The sequence below is a fragment of the Argopecten irradians genome, chromosome 7 (assembly GCF_041381155.1).
Source record: "Argopecten irradians isolate NY chromosome 7, Ai_NY, whole genome shotgun sequence".
NCBI lineage: Eukaryota > Metazoa > Mollusca > Bivalvia > Pectinida > Pectinidae > Argopecten > Argopecten irradians.
Window position 1 is genome coordinate 18,797 of NC_091140.1, and position 24,350 is coordinate 43,146.

The following is a 24,350-nucleotide window of genomic DNA, read 5'->3' on the forward strand; positions in this document are numbered from 1 at the left end:
TGTATTGGCGCTTTTCCACTGGAGTTGCATGAATGCGTAAATAACGACTACATGTACAATGCTGTAATATTCAGTTTTCGTAATTTTGGATGTGACCGTTACCCCTAAAGTTCTAAGTGTGACCGATATCACTCTTTCATAATTTACAATTAAGCACCGATATAAGCAAGATATAATGAATGAAATATTTTCTTTCAATAGTCATATATTACATATTAGTAAATGGGACGGTTTTGTGGCAGCAAAATTTATTTTTTTACAACTTGTTACGTTTTATTGAATAAAATGTGACCGATATCCCTGCTGTCGAAAAATATTGTGTCGAGGTGTTTGCATTATCTGAGCTAGTTTGACGATATCTTATAGTTTCACAGAGTCTCTAACAATACACTGTCTTTGACGCGCGATAGGTTTAGAAGATGCATTGCTTTTATGTCATAATTTCAGGCGATTTTCATCTTGAAGCGGGCGTTTTTTCATTATTTTTGTGTGCCCGATATCCCTTCCGATGACGTAGGTTGTCCCCATTGGATAAGGATGGAGGAATTAACATACCATTTTAACAAATATTTACAGCTATATAATTATGATCTACTTTAAATCGTTTTAGAATTAAACTGAAAAACGAAATAAACTGCAGGTTTCAAGTGAGTGATGGGAATGGTTTATAACTTACCTGGCGGCAATAAATTTTGTGTTCAGTTTCACGATGCACTTCTCTGGTTGCTTTTGATTTTCATATGCCCGTGTAACTTTTGGATCCAGTTTTCTATGCATGATACCGCCACGGTTTGTTTTGGATACATCTTCAGTATACTCTAAGTATGTACGGTTTTCAGTATCTGTTTTCACACAGATTTGAGAATGTTCTCCATATCTCAAGTTCCTGTGTTCTTGACCTGCTCGCAGAGCAAAATTCAAGCCTATCATGAAAATCATGGTATCCAGTAGTTGTTGAGGACTATCTGAACCCAAAATATTTTTGTCCACAGTTTTTCCTCCTGTTCTTGGGTGATTATATCTGCTTGACGTCGCTGGAGACCGATTCCTTTTTTTGATAATTCCTTCATTTTAGAATCTAAAACAGCTTTCAGTCCGGAGAATGTTTTGTCGTCTAAAAAGCTTACGAATCTCCCATTGGTGCGGAAATGGTGTTGAATCGATATTAACAGTTCATACATGGTGTTTGGTCTATAATCTGAGCCGGCTTCATTTCTTACTTCACCAATAAAGAAACTAAGGGCTTCATTCAGGAGGGAATCTTTCATTTCCAGAATTGGACTCGAATACTGTTTGCTCTTCGTTACACGTTCGCGCTCCTTCTGCCAATTTGCAAACAGGTTAATAGCCCAGCGAGTCTTGTTTTCAGTTTTTGCTGACTTGCCACTATCAACCATATTTTGTAGATCCACAGTGTTTAAGGGAATTCTAAAACGACTGTCCATTTTTCCATTTCCATTGAACATTGAACAATACTCTCATCGTCGGCTGAAGAAATATCGGAAAAAATGCTGTTTCTTAAATTAAAATTTGGTTGCGTATTTTCCTGCATGTCTAATATATCACTTAGAACAGCATCGGTATCGGGATCTGTAGATAATTTCTCCACAAATGTTGACTGGGTTATGAAAATCGCATTAGAATCGGAATCAGACATGCTGTCCCTTCAAACTTCACCTCAGAAATGGGCAATTGAAAACTCTCAGTTGCAAGTCACAGAGCGACATTGCATGAAATACTCATGCAGATACTATATATATAACATTTGTTACCTTTACCTGTCCAAAAATCTTCATGGTTGATTGAACACACTTTGATCCTAGTTTTACCTATACCAGTCCAATATCATTCCAGACTGGTTGCTCATGCATTGTTAGCTTTCAAAATCTATCGAGAGTATGCTATGTGTTAATGCAAGAGCGGGTTATGTTTTAAGTAGGAGAATGTCCTCAAGGACATTCTCCTTTACATAAGTTAATACATGCATATGTAAATTGACCAGAGTAACTCATTTTGTTTCTACATATAATCCCCGTAATTATAATGTGTTTCCTGTTATCCGCAAGTAGTGCAATGACATACAAAGGGGTAATGAACAAACGAATCAACGAATAGTAAAAGACAACATAAACACCTAAAAAATCATAATTACCAGATCGAGATTTGGAGGTTAAATGTACATTTGTATCTAAATTAGATAATGTGTTTGTTTCTAAATGCAATACACTTCGCCGTGGAACTTACAAAACACCGGTGGTGTTTTCGACCATAGTTTATAGTTATTATATTTATCATATCTTATCTTAGATAGATTTAGCCAACAACTGGAGGAAGGGAAATAACTCTACCTACTGTTCCGTGGGCAACTTGAATGTTTAGATTCTTGACGGTAAATTGAACACCGAGCAAATATTTATAACATACGCTATTTTTCTATGTAAGACAAGTGTTTCCACGAGCTTAAATAGCGTAGCCCGGTTTGTACGATTAGCCCCGGTGTATATAATTTGTGCAATATCAACTATTTTATTTGTCTCTCTCCTCTTCTGATGACCATGAAAGGGGATTCACAACACGTCACATCCTCGATATATCAGGGATTACTACATTGATCACAGACGTATAACCTCTCCTGGACTATCTCATAGTAAAACTGAAGGCAGTTCAGGGCAAAACAAGGCTGACGGCAGTTCCATATGGATAAATCTGTGGCACTGTTAACGGCCACACATCCACTCAAAACTCTTTTCGATAAATAGGTTGGGTTAAGTCAAAATATTTTTTTCGGACATCTTCAAGGTGAACTACATGTTGTTATCTGCAAAAAAAAATCTTGTTGCATTGTTTATTTTTTATTATTATGAGCGAACAGAGCTTGCTGCTAAAGCTAAGTTACAGAAAGCGTTAAAGGGTTGTACCAAACTTTTCAATAGAGCGCCAATAGCCCCGAATAATGAGTTACAGACTTATCCAAACCAAAATCTGGTGGACCCTAGTACTAAACGGTGTGCAACACTGAAGTCTCAAAGGAATTTACAGTAAACATTTTGTGAAAGTTTTAAATATGGCGTACACATCTCTGACCAATTTGAATAATTTTTTTATATTTGTGCTATTACGTTTACACGTGAACTACACGCCTGTTCATCGTTTGAGCAAAATCTCACATTTATAATAACCTTTTAACACTTAAATACAAATGTACGTCACATTTTATAATTTCTGTAGCACGTGTTCTTGTTTACAAACACTACGCGTATTGGTGATAGATTCGTTAAGCCTCGGTGTCATAATCGTTACAAAAATATCTCCTGTATAGTCACTTTCAGGGATATTGGTACATCTGCTTAGCTTTATTAAAGATGCTCCACCGCTGACAAATGGTATTTTTTCACTATCAAAAAAGGGAGCAGACGATTTAGTATTTTTCTTCAGTTACAAAAGTTACTTACTTAACACCATTACTACTATTGAAAAGTTAGAGCTTCTAATTTTACTTAAAGTTTAAAATATGAAAAAAAAATTAATTGCATCCCGAAAAAAATCCGTGGCACTATATCCTATATGGAATGAAGAACTGATTGCGGATGCACCAAAGGCGAAATAAACTATTTCATATTATATTTTGTGTTAAATATGCATATATGTACACGATTAATTATCAATTATTGTTCAAATGATGAATATCGTTTATGCTCTGTCTGCGGTGGAGCGTCTTTAACAATATATGTGTGATGTGAACTTTTTTTCCAGAATTCCCCAAATAACAGTGTTGTTATTGAGACAGAAATGACCCCGTATTAAATATAATTATCAAATATGTATAAAGTACATGCAAAATACCATCAACATTCCATTTCCAGTCAAAAATATGCAGATTGGGTTCAGGAAAATGGTGTCCAGGTACGATGAATGACGAAAACGTCATATCCTGTTGTCATTCTATAAAGACTACAAAACCAAATGATTTCCCATAGACGACAATGTTAACGTTTGCCACTGTCAAGGTTAAATGGAGTTTTTAAGCCTGGCCACACGTAACTAATTTTAAAGAAAGTCATATAATTATGTTTCCTATCACATACCTCTGAATAAAAAATAAGATCTACCATCATGTTAGACCTTAATATTGGGAATGCCATCTTATGTTGAATTCCGCACCAAAATTTGACCAATATTTTTTTTTTAATTCCAATATTGATTACCTCCCTCTGTCAGAAACAGACTTGAAATAATTTAACATCGGAATTTATTGCCAAACCCACATATTAAACGTTTGGAACTGATGCGCCCTGAATACCCAATCAGCAGCCTCCAAAACTTTCACCTCACTATGAAATCTTGTGCCCACAAGGGGATTTCAAGAAATCTATTTTAGGTTTGATTCTATAGTCTCTATAGGAACGTCTTGGTACACTATGATACAGTATGACAAGTTTAAGCACGCTAAATAAGGTGCAATGGTGTGGGTATTCCTAACTAGATATACGCTTATGTATGTTCTGATACTACGCATTGATACGCTTATTTTAGGAGTTCGGTTAGTGGTAGAAATACACTGAGATACACTTTGACACACAGGGACACGCAGAACTCGACGTTGATCTAGGTTGCCCTACACTGTGTTACGTTAATGTACACTTCGGTTCCTTATCTTTGAGTCCAGGAACTCATGTGTCTGCATAGATTTCCGCCAGCGTATTGAAAATCGTTCAACATTTGCTCTCGGACGTATGGGAAAGCCAACTGTCAAGAATGCAATGAACGTAAATATCGCAAGTATGACTAGGTCTTAACTATGTCACTAACCTAACTCCTAAAATGAGTGTATCGAAGCGTAGGACAGCGTAGGACGCTATTGTGAAACCTACATAAGTGAATCTAGTAATACCCACATTACTACATCTTATCCAGTGTATCACAACTTATTATAACGTTCTTATATCAAAGCGTACCTTTACTTCCTCGTACATGTTTAAAATACGCCACGGTGCACTAAAAGCGCAAGTATGCCCGGGCCTTAACACAAGATGATAAATAGATCAGTCAAATATAATAAGAGGGTAAATAGATCAATCAAATATCATAAACTATGTGCTCTAGCAGACTTCTCAGCTATATGTCGAAACCAACAACCTCTCCACTGCGTCCAAACACATAAAATATTAAATGTTGAAAACTGCATACGTTCAAATCGCCCATTGGCATTATTTCTGACAATGCTCAAAGATAACATTGATAGACTGTGCCCCACTGATGTCTCCGAACATTTCGTAGCAGATACCCGACATACCTTTGACTATCCAGTTTCGATGCTCTATCTGATTTTTGTCATATTGATGGTAAACCAATGCTGTGTTACGTCTGCTAGTGTCTCCAAATTCGGAACGGGACCGTGAGGAACACGACGTAAGGAATGTTTGTGATTATCCATTTTCGACGCTCTATCTGGCCTGATGGTAAACCAATGCTGAGTCACGTCTGGTGGTGTCTCCGAGACCGGAACAGGAACGCGAGGAACACAACGCAAGCTATGTTTTTTGTCATTTGATATACTTTTAACCGATACACAGATAATTACATAATATTCTGAGGAGTTCTGGAGTAGGGTGTAACCCCAAACATGATATAAATGTCCATATTGATGTATCTTCTGTAATCTTCGATTTTATAATAATTCGCTACCTGGGTCGATTGTCATGGAACTGCTCATATTGAGGCTTGTGGTGACAGGATTTCTTTTTACATTTTACTTTCAGGAATCCCTTTGCATTACAATCATAAACTCGCATATAAAAAGTCGGGAAAATATCCATGCTGAAATAGAATTGAACTTTCATAGAAATATATTTTTCAATATTCATATAAATAGTTTGAACAACCTCCAGGCTTTAAATGAAATATCCAAACAAAGCATGAGACAAAAGGATGCCTGAGTATCATTCTACAACGATATGACTGCTTGTCCTTAGAACTGAATTGATACAACCGTTCTCGTAATGTATGATGGTAATATATATGTAACACCAAGTAATTCTTTCAACGCATTAGATATATATATTTGTGAAAGCACTACAGAAGACCAGACAATGAACACTGATCGTGGGTGAGAGAATAATCATCTAACAGTCATGACATATTTTTTTTCAAATTCCAACGTTTTGCTGGGGGGGCTTGGTATAATTAACCATTCATTTTGTCAATTTCGACATTTATGTTATCACCCGCCATATACTTTGAACGGTTTGCTGCAGGTCCATGTCTATCAAAGATCGACTTTGTTAATTCATTCATCTCGTCAGTAAATCGTTGGAATACATCACTTGATACAAAGCATTGATTCTCTACTGGTACAATGACGTCGTAAAAGTAACACAGATATCTCTCTGTCCTGGATATGTAAATGCCTGAAAATGGAACCCTTACAAATCGTTTCCATGTAATATTTGTAATATTAAATACGTGATGTACCTTGTGAACTGGTATCCAGACATGTGATATATAGACAGCAAAAACTCAAAATAAAAAAATATATATATATTCACGGACGTCAAGCAGGAAGACAACCTGGAATACTCCTTCACACACCTCCTTAACTGAGCAGAATTAAAAGCATATATATATTTATAACTGATTATCACAGCATCTGCGTGCTAACATTTCCAAACAATTATTATTCAAATCGTATTCATCCTGTCGTTAGGCGCCATGTGTTTTGTATATGAATGTGTAACTCTTCATTTTAAATGTGACTCAGAGTAATACGACCAATGGTAATTGCAGTGTAATTAAATCATATATTAAACAAATTATCATATTGACTAAATAGTAATGTTTAAGGTTTGTTTAAAAGTGACTCCCTATGATGGCTGTTGTATCTTGTTATCGATACAATTTTTTGAAAAACAATTCAAGTTTCGTCACAGTGAAGAATGGGATGACGAAACGATAGATACAATCTATATCACGAGAAAACATGGTATAGCATGGTACAGTTTCTAACCACTCGGCGAAAATAAGATCGCCGAAGCCGACTGGTTCGGAGGTCTATATCAATAAGTAAAAACCTTCCACCTTTCAAGCAGACAAAACCACTTTACACACGTGTTATTGAGACAGATGTCCTCGGGTTTGCTAAATGTTTATCCGTGAAAAGAGCCAATACATGCAAAGACCAGAATTTTCCGTGCAAAGCCAATACGAAACCGCAATGAAAAAACAGGAAAATGTTAAATGATACTGTAGACCACAATTAGGCTTCATAGTCTGACAGTAGGTATTCGTTTCGCTTCACTATAGATGTACATATAATTATTTTTAGCAGTATTGCTAAAAAGCATTTTCTGCTCTTATTTGTATTTTTAAAAGTAAAACCAATGCATTGAAAGTACTGTAATTTTCAAAATGTTGGTAGCTTTTGGTGATGAATATTATATTGAAAGCTTATAATGATTAGTGAGTATAAAAATGCGGCACATATAAAGTTAAGGCTAATTAATATATGTTTCGTTAGAAATGAATGCAAGACGTATTCCAACACAACAGTTGATTCTACATAAACAAGGGAAAACAAATAAACTGTTAACACCTGAGGTTTAGTAATAATGTGTTTGTGATGTTAACCTCTAGGTAGTCACCAGTGAGTCTGTAGCATAGAGGAACACTTTTATGTCGCAGTTCTGAATAGTTTGAATACGAATGTCCATTCATTTTACTGGGATATCTACCAATTCCAACACAATAATAGTGCTCGATATTAACACTCTCAATGTGTTTTTGAGGCGATTTTATTCTATTGAACTGATATGATTTTATTTTATTGCCAATAAGTTTTACCTTTGTTTAACTTTCGTCAAGGGATGTATGGATTATATAAAACAACCAGAATCCGTCTTTCTACATGTATTGTTTATTGTTCATAGTTATACAGTGTACCAATAAAATGTTGTAAGATACCTCAAATTCTCGATATCCCTGTCATCATAACGCGGTACAAATGTTTAGTTTAAACATCAAAGTTTACAGGATACTACAATATATATATATGATGATTCTTTAGACGAAAGCCATGCTATTTCCTTCATTATTCTTGCCATTACACATTCACAACAGATTGGACTTTACAGTATATATGAACTCATTCCAAAATTGCTGATCTATTTAATTCCTTTGGTGCCCTCGTGAGAGAGTTGTAGTGTAATCTCAGAAGGTCGGTGTTGGTTATGGTCACCCTGGCTGTTGAAAGGACTATGCTCATTATTGAGAATGATGTCAAAGGTTAAATACAGGTAATATTGACCTAGCTGTGGTAGGCGACCCCTAGGTACACCGAGCATGCCAGATATTAAAACGTATATGAAATAGAACCCAGACCAGGCCGGACGGGCGGACAAAACACGGCTTCTGGCAAAGTTCAATAAATTAAAAAAATAAATAATCAGCTATACAGGATGTAACGTAGATCTGAACTGACAGAACTATTGATTAGACAACGAAAGTCATCCCTTCAATAGCACATTGACAAAATCTACAACAGTATTGGTTTTTATGAATTTTGTGCCGAATTGAATCCAAATAGTAGGAGTTTGAATATCAGTTTCTTCATTACGTTTGTGTTTTATAATTATTGTGATTTAAGTTTTTTAATGTTCGTTCCAGGTTGAACTCATAGTAGAAATCGCGCCACTGCAACAAACATTTGCATATACATTAAAATTATCATCGATTTTGACTTCATTCGACAAAATCTGAACAGATATCTTCACACGTATTTGTTTTTGTAGCATATTTGGGCATTGCTATTAATTTCAACAGTAACTGCGAATGTTTGAAGCAGTTGCACTCATGTACCCGTATGGTACGAAATACTTCAATGCTATTAATCACCATTATGATGTCATTAATTTCATTGTCGAACTTAACATATTAGCAATCGTGTCTATACTACATTCAGAAAACATATTACTTAGTAATAAGAAATTACTTGTATCAAGTAAATATATTACTGAAGTTTTACTTAGCATTACCGCAATTACTAGATGATTCCTTAAGATTTACTTAACGTTGTCTGAATTACTTACAACAAGTGAACTATTTACTGGAAAGGTTACTTAGTACAGATTTGTGTAAAAACCGGGTACAGAGTTTACTTATTATCCAGAAAGATTTTTTCTTATGGTTTTACAAGAATTTTTCAAGTAATTGTTTTACTGCAATATACTTAAATGGTCATTTAATATTTCAAGATATCCCCTAGTAAAATAACAACTAAAATACATTTGTAAGTCATAGTACATAAATCACAAAATACCGTCTTCACAGAATACTAGAAAAGGAAAACAACAAGTGTAAGATGCTATACAGCAATCAATTACTTATCAAATAGGTCACAGAATAGTAAGATATGATAAAAAAGAAATGCACTCATAAAATACAGTATAGTTAAAAACAAGAAATAATTTTACCAGCAAATTGACTAAGAATTACTTAGATAGATCTGTATAAATTAGATTTAAGATTGGTCTCCAAACAAACAGTATTTACCTATTTTGAGTATTGTTGTTACTTATGAAATACGTACCAGGTAATTTCCAGTTAAAGGGACATGAACCTTAAATAAGTTGTTCTGTATGCTTAGATATGGTTTTATATGTTTATTGAATATTTTATTACAACGATTGGTTATCTAAAACGACAGGAAAACGTGGGGAATACCTACCCCGAAAAATGATAAAAATAGACCGTCATATTCTATTTTTGGAACACAAAACGAATGCTGGCCGAAAGCGAGGCTATAATGAACAATAAACTTGCTGACATGACAAGGGATATTTGTTTTCAACATTTTAAGATTATATTCTTATTTATGATGGTTGACAAATGCATTTTAAGTCATATTTGTTAAAATGTGTTATATAGCAATTTGTATTAAGCGTAACAACGATAAGTCAAACAGTCAAACGAGACTTTTCATTCGACGAGGCACCGCGAAGGGAGGTACTTGACTCATTGAACATATGTACATCACGCAAGTATAAAGTGGGAAGATGCTCCCGTCTCTTGCATTTCAGCGATCCATTCATATTTGCCTACTTTCCCAATCGCCCAGGTTACTGACTCTTTGCTCACTCTGTTTCCTTTCGGATTTCGTTTGTGTTCGCTTCATCCGCGTTTTTGACCCACCATTTTGTTTACATTCATTTAATTTGTGCAGTGCATTGTGGGAGGTCACTAAAATCCAACACTACTATTTTTATCACACTCAGTCTAGAAAATTTGACCGGGCCGGTTCAAAATACAGAAAGATGGAATTTCCATTCTAATTATTTAGTTTTACACATTTGCACAATAACTAATATATATTACTTAGTGAGGTATCTGACACGTCTTAAATTTGTATTTTACTCAAATTGACATGGTTTATTTAGGTTCATGTTCCTTTAACAATATCAATAGCAAGAGAGGCCAGCAAATATGAACTTAATTGTCAGAGATAAAGTTAATTTTGATACATTATTCTGCAAAATATGTCTTTGTAAAGTTTAAAAAATAAAAAATGTAGTATCCAAATATTTTGATGTAGCGAAATTAAGTCTTTTTGCAAGATTCGATCGACATTATATCTTATATCCAAAACAATCAACTTCAGTTTTCGTAATATATTTATATAAAATAAATACATATTTCAAATCATACATTATTTAAGTTCTATAATAATTACAATATAGCAAACTTTGGTAATTTGTAATTTATGCTGCCTATGTGAATGTTACTAATTAAGTTCTGCTCCAGTGTGTTACATGTACCAGTATTATGCTGGCATTTGGCTACTTCATCTAGACCTCTTATCAGTATATCTAGATATATTGGCCCCTAGCTATATATAGTATATGGACCCAGCTGGGCGGTCAAGGGAAAGGATTTTAATCAGTGAGTCATCATGGAGCCAACCACAGGGTATAGCTTTACATTTTATCAAGTATTATTTACTTACTAAATCTATTTTTCAATATAGGTACATGATGACTGGTCACTAGGCTCACATAATACTGTAGCAGACGCCTGTGCTAAGTGTGACCCAGCACTCAGTAAGAGTACTGAGGGAGTGTCCCCATATACCTTGACAATCCCAGATTTATAGGGAATACATCAATGATCATTTAATGATAATACATTGCAAAGTATTTACAATCACGATACACATAAATTAAACTTAGGTAATAAATCACGATAAGCCTATCAGATAATCACAGGGCAACACATTCATTGTACATCTGCTTGGTCAACATAGCCTGAGACAGATTCCTAAGGCTATAGCTGCTAGTGTATTCATGAATATACACCATATATACTTACAAGTATAATATGCGCCAGTCTAAAAATAAATTGACTAAAATTGAACATTTCCATAAATCATATTACAGGTGGCACTCAGATGAACGGGATTACATTGACTACTCGCCATCAGTATTCCGTTACAAAAAGAAGACAGTAGATGAAAGAAGACATGAACGTGTCACTCGCCGGGATATATCAAAGGTAAATAGTAAGTTGACCATGCCACCAATCTATATGACAGGTGCTGATTTCACTCTTTGCACTGTTCCCCCCTTTCGATAGCTATATACCGTTATTATAGCCTTATTTAAGGATTGACTGTAATGGTTTTTTCTAAGTTATGGAGCCATAAAGAAAAAAAAAAGTGTACTATTAATTAACCACGAAGCCAGGGTTATGTATAGGACTTGCCAGGTTTGATGGTGGAGAAAAGCTGGAGTACCCGGAGAAAAACCACCGACCATCAGTACAACATATCATGAAAGTAATAATATAGGATATGACGTACAGTTATGAAACTAAATCAATAATATTATGTTAATGCTATTTACATGCTCCCGTGGTCACGCCAAAAGGTAGGCTATAGTGTAATTAATTTGTCTAGTTTAATAAGGGTTGTATAGTAAAATAGAGTGGAGAGTTATACTTAATAAAATGATAAGCAAAACCACCAGAGATCAAGGTATATATAGGCTTATTCCAATACTAGGTTACTATGTTATGGTGCAAACTTTGAGAATTAACGTTTATTGTTATTTCAGAATCTGAAGGAAGCTGCAGTGGCACAGGAGCAAATGGTAGAAGATATGCTAAAAGCTTCTGTGTCAATACACAGTTACTGCATGGCTGATGCGTTGCAAAAGAATACTGATGAAAGGAAGACGTTTGAAAACATAGGTATGGAAACCACATCTTATAGTATTGGTGATGAATACAGGGACGATCATTCGTTTTAGGAATATGTAATACATTGAGTACATTTGTACTTGTGTACACTACAGAAATCCATGGTCTACTTATACCTATAAATAAATGTGTCAAGTCTTATTTTTCATTTCTTTCAACAAATGATAATCATTTCATAAAGTTTTTTTTTATAATTTAAACTTAAATTTGTGTGTGCATGTATAATTGTTCTGTATTTTCATTAGTTCACTTAATTACCTCCCCTAACTATTATGGTGTAAACTGTAAATAGGTGTACAATGTGAAGATGACCCCCTTCTGGAGGAGAACTTAAAGCTGAGGGAAGAAATTCATCATTTAAGAAGTGAAGTGAAACGGTTGTGATTAAAGATGATGATAAAGCTACCAGGTTCTACACAGGACTGCCATAATTTGCTGTCTTTGTCTCGCTTTTCAAGTAAGTGTTTGCTACAATAGGCTTATTTGTAGAACTACAAACAGCATATAGATATATTACCCCATCAGTTAAATTCCCATAGTCTCATTTTCTATACATGTATTTCATACCTGGTAATAAAATTAATATGTGAATTACCCTCATCATCAAGTATCTTAATGCAAATTGTTCTGACAATCTTTGATATCCATTTACAAAATGTACATGTGCATCTTATTACTGGTAAGACTAAAAAATGGGCTGCTAGGTTTATCTCCATATAGTGAATTCATATCATTTTCTGCATTCATTTTTCCATTATTTGGATGTATAAATTAAATTTAAAAAAATTGTGCCCTTTATCTTTTTTACAGTTATTTGTTACCAAAAGCAGAGAAAATGACATTTTGGGGAGGAAAGAACCCAGCAACAACAGACAGGCAGCGACCAATGGAGACATCTGTTCCTCTAAATGATCAGTTTCTTGCAGTGATGATCAGACTTAAAATTGGACTATTTGTTCAGGATATATCAGACAGATTTTGTATTTCTAAAACCACTTTTTCTAATATGTTTGTGACCTGGATATGTCTTTTGTATGAAGAATTGAAACTGATTAATGTTTTTTCCATCTAAAGAACTTGTCAAACAAAACAACTCCATCAGTATTCAAGCCTTTTCAAAATGTACGTATCATTTTAGACTGTACTGAAATTTTCATTCAGAGATCTTCTAGTTGAATCAATCAAAATTTAACATTTTCAAATTACAAGCACCATAATATTCTAAAATTGTTTAAAGGTATAACTCCCTCCGGAGTCATCTCATTTGTATCAGAGGCTTGGGGTGGTAGAATTTCTGACAGGTAAATTGTTATTGAAAGTGAACTTCTTGATCTGTTAGAACCAGGGGACAATGTTATGTCAGGCAAAGGGTTTACAATTGCAGATTTGCTCAAAGAAAGGCTTTGCACTTTAAACATACCACCTTTTAAAGGAAAAAGTAATCAATTTACAATTAAGGAAGTGTTTGAAACCCAAGAAATCGCTCAAGTAAGAATAAACGTTGAAAGAAGCATCGGTAGAGTCAAGAATTTTCATTTGTTTGATGGTGTATTACCACTTTCTATTTCATCCAAGTGCTTACAGGTTGCTTGCTGGGTTACAAATTTTGATGTTCCTCTTGTTACCGACAGCAAATAATCTTTCTGTTGTTTTGAACTAAAAATGGCATTGCTTTCAATTAGATCAATAATATTCATATTGTCAGCAGATAAAATTGTAGAATCCTAAATATGCCATTGAGTTCGGTAATTGGTGTTTTTCGCCCCATTAAAAGATAGTCATTTAAACATAGTCAGCCCCCATGTCATTGAGAGGAAGGGAGACAACTGTCTGATTTTGATTCACATTATGTTGTAGAAAAATTGAATGGGATTTTCTTAGTGATTATATTGACAAAATAAATAATTCAATGTTTTACAGTTCAAATATTGATATTTATAAACAAATCAGGGCATTTAATATTTACATGTATATTATAAACCATAATTAGTAAATCACACTATCCTGGCCAAGATAAGAGCAGAATATGTGTATAAATAGTCAGCCCAATATCATTGAGAGGAAGGGAGCCAACTGTCTGATTTTGTTTCATATCATGTTATATAAAAACATGAATGTCATTTTTTTACAGTCACAGTGATTATATTGACAAATAAATCATGCAATGTTATCATATTTTACACCATGAAACCTTCGCAGGATGCTAGCTTTTGATGTACATATATAACTTCCAAAAAAGTCATTCATTTACGCCTTAACATTTTTTTTATTTATAGGAAATGGGTGATCAATGTCACAATAGCTGCACTACTTTTCATGTACATTTATATAGTAGTATAAAAACTGCCAATAAATGACATTGCAGTGAACATAACACTGATGTATGAAGTTTTAATTTTTACATAAAAACTTAAAGTAAAAGTTTTGAAGCTTAGGAAGCATATTAAAAACATATTCTGGATCAAACTGAATCCTCTGAGAACAGATGTTGTTTTTCCCTGCACTGGTCCAAACTACAAAGTCACACCATGGCAATCCAGTCACTGCCATTTCTCCTTGTACTTGTGCATAGTATTTGTGAGACTTATCAAGTTCTGAGCCTTCTTCAGTTGGTTTCATATAAAATGATGGAAATTTCTCTAAAATATCAAGAACCTCCATTTCACAGATTGTTTGTCCATTTATACTGAAAGGACACTTAATCTCCAATACTTCTTCTTGATATTCACTTGGCATGGAGGGGTCGATAACTTTGCCGTCACAACTTGCTCCTAAAAACGCAGCAGATTGGAGAAGAAACAGGCCAGTATCCTCTATCTGTATGGGAGTACCAAATGATTCCATTACTGCCATGTAGTCAACCTTTGCTCTCTGCTCCATATCTATTCCCCATTGGACAGAAGGTGGTATTGTACTGTACCTGTAGATTGTAATTGAAATAATCTTAAATCTATTATGAATAAAAAGTGAAAAAGTGCAAAGTAATAAAACATACATTATGCCATTTTTCTTCATTACATAAATTTGAATTAGATTGTGAGATTTCAATTATTTCATAGATAATAGAAAAACAGCAGTTCTAATTACATTATATATTACATAAGATGTAATATGTACATGTATACTGTTTAAGCTTTACATGTGTATCTGGCGCTCTAATACACAAAAAGCTTATACATTGTATGTAGGTGAATATCTTGGATAATAAACACAACACACTTGACTTTACTCAAAAATCTTAGGTAGCAAAATTTTAAGAAATATATTTCGAAAATTATTTTATGTAATATAATGATTTGTTCAAAGATGACCCATTTAACAACTCCTTAATGAGGCTGTTAGGTGATGGTCCTGATGCCATAACATCTCCAAAGCGGGAACTTGTGATTCTTCCCTCGTGGAGATCCAGCCAAAGTTCACTCACTCTTTGCTGTCGAGTATTTTTTTCTACATACTCCTGAATACTCCTAATATTTCTGCTAAATTATCATTAAGCATACTTAATTGAGACACATAGATCTTACATGTATTAGATTAGCTGTGTATATAAGCTGTTAAAGCCTGGCTTCCATTTCATTTTTGTGGTAGTCACTTCTTCCTCCTCCAGAAAGTCTGGGGCACTATCTGGTATGATAGCAAGGTGTGCCATACCTGCAGTATCAATACATTTTATAAGAATTTCCTGTAAACACTCAGTTTATCATATACATACACAAAAGAATGAAATTAACTTCATATTGTCTAAATTGTCAAATGAATTTAAAAAAATAAAACTTTGAATCAATTTTAATTAATGTTGATTTCTGTAGAATTGGTCTTTGTATAAATACATGTGTGTTAAAGTAAAAAAAAAATGAAGCTGGCTTTATTTTGATCAATAAACTTGAATAATGCTTGCACATTTAAACTGTGTTATATTCTTTTATATTAAATAAATATGTATATACACAACTGTGTTTGAAAAATGGAACGCAGCTCCCTCATTTTCTCAGCATAGTGATTATAATCCAACATCTTGTCAGATGTATGCCGAGGATCGAACTCGAGAACTGTCCTTGAAGGTTTTTCAGGTTCAAGAGTCGGCTTGTTCAATTTGAGGTCTCTTAAAGGACATGGCTTCATAGTTAGCTTCCTAGGCACATTCCATTTGGACAATTTTGATGTACATGATAAAGTGCTTTGTTGTATAGCCACTTCCCTGTTGAAGTCATTCAGCGCAAATAAAAGTCCGCCAACATGGCTACAGCACCTTGCAAGTCTGTAAAACAAGGGGAAAATACTCATCTTTTGTTGAAAAAAAATGTAACTACTAATTGTCCACTTTTTGAAATCATTTTCCTTTCTTGAGAGTTCTTTACATATCTACATATTATGACAATTGAATTTAGGGACCTTTTCCCTTCATTAACCAATGACCCATGAGTCTACAGCTAAGTGAGAAATTGCTTCTTGTACAACATATGTCACTTGATCTATGTACTTGCTGTAATATACATCATTTAACAAAACTCTTACCCTATGGGGCACTGACAGTGGGTATGGGCTGGTTTATCTTGGTACAAACAAATGTACACTCTGTATTTCTGCTTTTTCATGGAAGCTAATACTGATGCTGTGCAATAGGTGACATCTGTATCAATCTGTGAACATAAGAACAATAAATTTAATTATTTAAAAGGAATGCATCACAGCATTGCAAGAAAAAAATCAGGGTTACTGTAATAGTAATAGACTCAAGTGAGCAAAGTTTGCAATTTTACATCACATGTTCTGTTGACAAACCTCACAAAATAGGAGAATATTTAAAATTCGTCCACTTTAATAGCTAATTTGTTATGGGTAATGTGATTATGATGATGGGATATAAGCCTACGGTCTACTCTTGCATATATAATGTACTGTAGCTGTGGTTACTGTACTGTTGATGTTAACGTGGTTACAATTTAAGTTAATGATTTCGTGAGCAACAAAAAGTACCAGAACACAACCGACCTGTGCCAATTTTATACTTGTTGGGCGACACCTGAAGGAGTGTCGCGGATGAAATGAAGAGAATAGAAAGGGAAGATAAGTCTTGTTGTTACCCTTAAACGGGACCAATTCCATTAGGTTATGAACGAGAGGCCGATGGGCCTTAACGGTCATCTGACTATTGGCACAATATACAACACCTCAAAGAATAAAGAAGTGGCAAACAGTTAAGGCAATCCAAAAAAACTCATTTATTAGAAGAAGTGCAGGTCCTGATATATTTAATGAATTAGACCGTGAATGGAGGTCCCTTGATCCCCACCATGCTGCAAATTCAATTTCCAGTCTCAAGGTAGTCATTCATGTTAGAGGCTCAATATCAGGTCTCTATAGCCCTTTAAGTTATTCACACGAAGTCGTTCAAATTTTTTAGCCTATTTGACCTGATGAAGGTCAAGATAATTTATTTGAACAAACTTTATAGCCCTTCATCCAAGCATGCCGCAGACCCTATATGAGTACCCTGGGGACTTTTGGTTCTTGAGAAGAAGTCGTTTTAAAGATTTTAGCATTTTTGACCCCTGTGACCTTGAGTGAAGGTCAAGGTTCTCATTTGAACAAACTTGGTAGCCATTTATTCTAGCATGCGACAGACCCAATATCAGATATCTAGGCCTCTTGGTTATTCACAAGAGGTCATTTAAAGATTTTACCCTATTTGACCCCTGTGACCTTGAATGAAGGTCATTGTCCTTCATTTGAACAAAGTTGGTAGCCATTCATCTGTGCATGTCACAGGCCCAATATCAGGTCTCTAGGCTACTTATTTATTCACATGAAGTTGTTTAAAGATTTTAGCCTATTTGACCCCTGTGACCTTGAATGAAAGTCAAGGTCATCTGTTTGAACAAATTTGGTAGCCATTTATTCTAGCATGCCACAGACCCAATATCAGATCTCTAGGCCTCTTAGTTATTCACAAGAAATTGTTTAAAATCTTTTAGCCTATTTGACCCCTGTGACCTTGAATGAAGGTCAAGGTCATTCATTTGAACAAACTTGGTAGCCCTTCATCCCAGCATGCTACAGGCCAAATATCAGTACCCTGGGCCTTTCATTTGAATGAAAAAGTTTCGCACTGCAGACTGCAGACGGCGCACGATGACGGACGATGCATGATGACAATAGATCTTCCTGAACCTTCGGGTCAGATGACCTAAAAATATACCAGAGCTTGAAGTCATTTAAGGATTTTAGTCTATTTGACCCCTGTGACCTTGAATAAAGGTCAAGGTTATTTATTTAAACAACCTTGGTAGTTCATTGTATAATATATACTGGCAGTTAACCTGAAAGATACATTATAATTGATTGTCTATAAAAACACCAATAAAGGAATGTAATTAAAAAATGAAAAAATCCTTTTAAGCTACATCCTCAATACTAACTCCATGGGTAACTATCACTGACGTAATATCCACTCTTGAATATCTCATAGTAACTTGGAGCCACTTCAGAAGAAACAAACTGACCAATCACAGGCTTGCAGAAATCATTTTTTAGCTACATCCTCAATATTCCAGGGGTTACTATCACTGACGTAATATCCACCCATGGACCAATATCTCTTAGTAAAATTGGATGCAGTTCAGAAGAAAACAAGAGGCCCAAGAGGCCTTGATGGTCACCTGAGTTCTGATACAGAAAGAACATTGCAAAGTTGGTTCAAATCTTTAAAAAGCATTTATGAATTAAAAGAAACCCCTTTTGGACCCACTCCTCAGGCCCCTGGGGGTCAGTCATGGAAAATGTGTTAATAGGATTCAATGGCCATATCATACTGATAATTCTGACAACATTTGAACTCATTTTTCTATTACAAATGTGACCAAATAATGTTCAAAAATGTGTTTTCCCTATAAAAACTATAGTAAACTTGACCCCTCCCGAGGGGAAAACATGAGACCCCAAGGTTCATATATAATTCATAATCATTGTAAAGGACCTTAAGACCTTTCCATCTATGAAAAGTATTTGATTCTACCATTTCCACAATTTTAGATGAAGGTTTTTGAAGTTTAAGCCTATCCTATTTGACCCATTTTAGCCCCACCCCTCAGGCCCCTGGGGGTCAGTTATGGGGAAATATGTTTAATATGATCCATTGACCATTTCATACTGATAATTCTGATTAATTTTCTATTACAAATGACCAAATAATGCTCAAAAATGTGTTTTACCTAAATAAACTATAGTAAACTTGACCCCCTCCCCACGTGATTCCATCTATGAAGAGTATTTGATTCCACTATTTCTTGAATTTTAGAAGAAGATTGTTGAAGTTTTAGCCTAATTGACCCTTTTTTTTGCTCCAACCCTCAGGTTCCTAGGGGACCATATAATTCACTGAATTTTGATTGACCTTTGGCCTTGAAAGGTCTCTCTGCAAAATTAGATTAGGTCACTGGAGACTTCATCTCAGGTGACCTCAAAACTGAGTCCTGCATAGACTTCCTTTCAAGATTACAGAGAGAAAGTGACACCCAACTTCAAACCAACCCCTGAGTGATAGTAACCCCTGGCGTATGGAGAAGGATTAGGCTATTACTCTGCTATTTTCTTAAATAAAGGGAGACTTAAAACTTGAATGTGGCATTTTATAATTGTCCCTATGACATACAATTAAGCAAGGAGTTCATCATAATTGCTATTGCTGCCTGGAATATGCATTTTCATGAATAATCATCGCAAAAGTCTCTGCTAGCTACCCCCATTTTATCGAAAAAAAAGGAAAAAAAATGGTAATAATAGACAATATCGCCTGGCTGGCACTCAATCTCTTACAAATACATACATTTTAGAGAACAAGAAATGTTAAACAGTTTTTTTTTACAGAGAAAAAAAACCCAAAATAAAACTACTGCTATAATCAAGTTAAAATAACCAGAAAATGTATAAATCTATGTAATAGATGTATAAATGTATGTATGTACTTCATATGATTGCAATTACTATCTATACATGTATAATGTATATGGTATGTCGGAGTGAATGTGTATATGCCTGTATTATGTCTTGAAAAATAAAAAAAATATTAAAAAAAAATAAAATAACCAGAATTCATTTAATATGGATTATATCGTTTCATAATGACACGGCATCAAAGATTTGAAAAATACCATGTAATTATACATGTACATCACGAATAATCATGTAAAAGTCTCTGCTACCCCCCCCATTTTATCAATAAGAAACTGTTTTTTTTTTCCACATGTAGATAAAAAAAAAATGTCAAAATATAGACAATATTGGTCTGACCGAATACTCAATCCAAAATTTTTAAACATGCATCTTTCTTTGTTTTTGCAATTCTTTTAGTGATATGCAGCATTTTGCTAGAAAATATACCTTAAAAAATAATAAGCCAATTACCTCCCTTTACCCAATCCCAATGGAAACTGTTCATATGAACATTTAAAGAATATTTAAAGTTTTTAATTTAAAAACCCACGTACCCTTTTACAAGTAAGTCAGTTGTTTGATGGTATACATGCAACTGATCATACATGTACTTGCATAAGATTTAACAATAAAGTGCTTTAATCAAGAAATGCCTTGGAAATGTATAATGCTAATTCGAATTTCATGTTTGGGCAATTAGGATAATGAGTTATATTAGGGTGCCAATCTTTCTAATTATCATAACATTTATGAGACCTTTTATGAGAACTCTATTCGTGGGGCCACGGTGACCAAGTGGTAAAGTTGTCCCAACATATTACCACAAGCCGTCCACCTCTGGGTCACAAGTTCGAATCCTATGTGGATAATTTGCCAGGTACTGACAGCTGGTCGGTGATTTTTCTCCGGGTTCTCCGGCTTTCCTCCACCATCAAACCAGGCACGTCCTTAAATGACCCTGCATGGCTGTTAATAGGACGTTAAACTAATAAAAAAAGAGAACTCTATTCTACATCCGAATTGTACATCCTAATTGGAACACATATGGTACCAGGTAATTAAATTATTTTAAATCCTTGATACTGCTGAATGATTATGAAAAATCAGTTAAATAAATCATCACATTAAAGGATCTATTTGTAGCTTTTATTCATACGCAGAAATGAATTACTTAATTGGTACATCTTTCATACTTCAGTCTTTTGTTTTATTAATCATATTTAATTTTTATATTGAGGAAGATTACCTACATATATATATATATATAAGGTACTAGTAATTTTAAAATAGTTACCGTTTCCAAGTGTTATTCATCACAGATGAAAAAAAATGTCAACAGCAAGCAAATCATATATTTAAAAGTCATATACCTTAACCGAAATGGCTTTCAATAGTATCAAGATTTTTTTTTAAAATTGTTTTTTTGATTTAGAAACATTTTGAAAACCTTTCTCAAGCTGATGAGGCTGTTACAAGTTTGACATTCACTACTGTATAGAGTGAGTGTTATAACTAGGTCTCCTTTTACCTAGACACTGTATGATATTTTAAAAAAAACCCAGAAAACTGTTGTTATTTTGGAAATAAAATGTCAAAATATCCTTAAAGGCTCGTGGTATATTCAAATTTTATAAATTTAAGTTTAATAAATTTCAAATGATGTAGCCATGAGTGTAAGATTTCTAGTTTATCACATAACTAGTATTAATCAAAACATAGTCAAAACTTCAGTGATTCTGACAGGACAGTGGCGTATGGGAAGATGAAACGCAGTAGTGGGGGGGGGGGGGGGGGGGGGGGGGGGGCAAAAGGTCCTCAATATTTCATAATTTCATAACACCCCCCCCCCCCCCGCGCCCCCTCGCACCCACAGTAGATACTTGATTTACTTTTTTCATTAGCATTACATATTTATTGGGGGTTCAAAGGAATTTGAACATACCGGATTCACACATCGGCACATTGTTGTGTACCTCAAAATAATAATCAACTGATTTGTATTGCTAAGACATAATAAACAAATAAATCTTTTAAGAAGCATTTTTTTGTAATAGTATAATTCCTTGATGGACATTTTTAGTCTAGTTCGTGTGTATTGAATTTTCATTATTAAAGGTTTGAACATTACACTAATGCTTGAATGTTTTAGGAAACGTGACGTCGTGCAGCGAAATATTTTCTAAAAAGTTCAAAAATGTGTAGGGACCCTTTTTTCTTTCAAATGTGAATTTTTAGAACATTTCACTCAGCGAAAATGGGGGGGGGGGGGGGCAAAAAGACATATTTGCCCCCCCTGCCCCCCCCCTCCCCCCACATTCCTACGCCCCCTGCAGGAAAAAAGGGCATCCATGGTGCTTAGTTTAAAGTGCACCTTGACCTCAATAAATGACCACCAGATCAGAGTCCAAGGGGCACCAAGAAGATATCAACAACTTCCTTTACAAGGAAAAATCTTACAAATTTTCTTGAACATTGTTTATTTAATTCTAGATCTATTGAATCCTTGAGAGAATAGCCAGGGCTTAAGCTCTGGGTCAAAATTGGGATTACTTTGTTTAGTTTCAATTCTGTTATAATGTAAGTAGTAGTGGGGCGAAATCAGGCTTGTGATTTCGACGTTCAACAGATATAAACAAACAACATCCAGACTCAATTTCAATATCTAACGACCCACAGAACGTCGTCTTACAACATTTATGTACATGGAACCGTATATAACAGTGCTAATGGGTCCAAGTGATATTAAAACATGTATACTAATATTTATTCACAACATGGGTCTATCTGTTGCTGTCCTGTCGGCAACCGATAATGTATTACGCAGTACAAATGTAGTTAGTCTATCACTATACACAACACAGCAAAATTGTGAAATGATTATTTCATAAACAATGATTGACCTCACCCACCTCATGTCCTGTACAGTAACCTAAGCCTTAAGCAATGTATTATGTGTCATGTAAAACTGCAGTGTCATACAAATGTCCATACTACATGTAACAATGTTTATCATTACCATTGTCAAACATACAATGTTACCATTGTTACCATTTATTTTCTGGTTTGTTTTCTTTAGTTGTCTAATATTCAGATTACTCAAAGACGTTTCGGTACCTTCTGAAAGTCATTTCGCCCTGTTCACTTTATGATACCGAAAAGACTTCCGCATGTACCGAAATGTACATGTAAACGAAGCTAACGTACGTACGTTTACATGTGAGCCTACGCACTACCGAAACGATATGTGCATGACATTTATGGTTTAACTACTAGCAATTTTAATCATATGCTCAAACAATATATTAGGAGATACATATATTGCAAACGGGCAATCTGCCTCAAAGTCGGTACAGTTGTCAGTTTTACGTGCTGTTAAGCCACGATTTAGAACACATGCATGGTTCTGTTGTCAGACAGTCACTCGCGCGATATGGTGATCATAAACAGACTGTAAACAGTACCTAACGTTATATTTGCAGGCCTACAAAAACAATCAAATATATCTGATAATACCTAATATCCACCGATAATGATATTGATGTCTATAACAAGTAAAATGAACAATTACCTTACCTGATAATGCCGGATTTAACTTGAACATCAAGGCGGCTTCAAACGTTTTTACTCAACCGGATACAAACAATACACATTCCTTATAGGGGGCGCGATAGTCTGCGCCATAGTTTTGTGCGTTCGAGACAGTACAAATAGATTCATTTCACTGTTGCACTTTTTGGGCGGCATTTTGTAACATAAATTTGATGTTTAGGCGCATACATTATTTACTCATTTTATAAATGTTTAGTCACTTCTACAGGAAAATTTCAAAAATATCACTCATTTTTAAATGGTACATTTGCCGGTCCAATCGTTCAGAATAGCTCAGAAGGAAAGGCGTCCTGGGGACCCCGAAATATCTCGTCTGTTGTTGGAAATTTACCGAGAACCTGCGAAATAGCAAACACCATTAATCAATGGCTGTATTGTGGTCGTTGTATGTATACATTTCCAAAAATCAGAAATAACCGTTTTGTTGTTTCAGAATCTAACAATGACTATTTCCTAATATGTTAGAAAAAGAAAAGATTCTGAATATTGGTTAAGTTATAAATTATTGTCCACTAGGGACGAAATAAAACAGAAAGCGCCAGTGGTCAAAATGTCCGATTTTTTCC

At 34.7% G+C, this 24,350-nt stretch overlaps 3 protein-coding genes across 6 annotated transcripts; 1 reads left to right on the top strand and 2 right to left on the bottom strand.

Annotated features, from left to right (window-relative positions):
* Nucleotides 1–935: 935 nt before the first annotated feature.
* Nucleotides 936–1,445, bottom strand: LOC138326763 (uncharacterized protein KIAA1958-like). Its single transcript, XM_069272768.1, has one exon. The coding sequence runs from the start codon at nucleotides 1,443–1,445 to the stop codon at nucleotides 936–938; it is 510 nt and encodes a 169-aa protein (XP_069128869.1).
* An 8,530-nt stretch (nucleotides 1,446–9,975) lies between these two features.
* LOC138326726 (uncharacterized) lies at nucleotides 9,976–14,059 on the top strand. Its single transcript, XM_069272743.1, has 5 exons — nucleotides 9,976–10,108; nucleotides 11,424–11,538; nucleotides 12,099–12,234; nucleotides 12,536–12,700; nucleotides 13,054–14,059. The coding sequence occupies exons 1-4, from the start codon at nucleotides 10,047–10,049 to the stop codon at nucleotides 12,625–12,627; spliced, it is 405 nt and encodes a 134-aa protein (XP_069128844.1). The 5' UTR covers nucleotides 9,976–10,046; the 3' UTR covers nucleotides 12,628–12,700; nucleotides 13,054–14,059.
* Nucleotides 14,060–14,470: 411 nt separating this feature from the next.
* Nucleotides 14,471–23,789, bottom strand: LOC138326969 (uncharacterized). 4 transcript variants are annotated; one of them, XM_069272933.1, is made up of 5 exons: nucleotides 23,749–23,789; nucleotides 16,759–16,883; nucleotides 16,191–16,501; nucleotides 15,768–15,894; nucleotides 14,471–15,163 (listed from the first exon to the last, which is right to left on the bottom strand). In XM_069272933.1, exons 2-4 carry the CDS (start codon nucleotides 16,836–16,838, stop codon nucleotides 15,773–15,775), a joined length of 513 nt encoding a protein of 170 aa, XP_069129034.1. In that variant the 5' UTR covers nucleotides 16,839–16,883; nucleotides 23,749–23,789; the 3' UTR covers nucleotides 14,471–15,163; nucleotides 15,768–15,772. The 4 variants fall into 4 exon arrangements, 3 of the variants coding, with proteins under 3 accessions (XP_069129034.1, XP_069129032.1, XP_069129033.1); XR_011208994.1 differs by lacking the exon at nucleotides 14,471–15,163 and having other exon boundaries at nucleotides 15,528–15,894; nucleotides 16,196–16,501; XM_069272931.1 differs by lacking the exon at nucleotides 14,471–15,163 and having other exon boundaries at nucleotides 15,528–15,894.
* Between the last annotated feature and the right edge of the window lie 561 nt (nucleotides 23,790–24,350).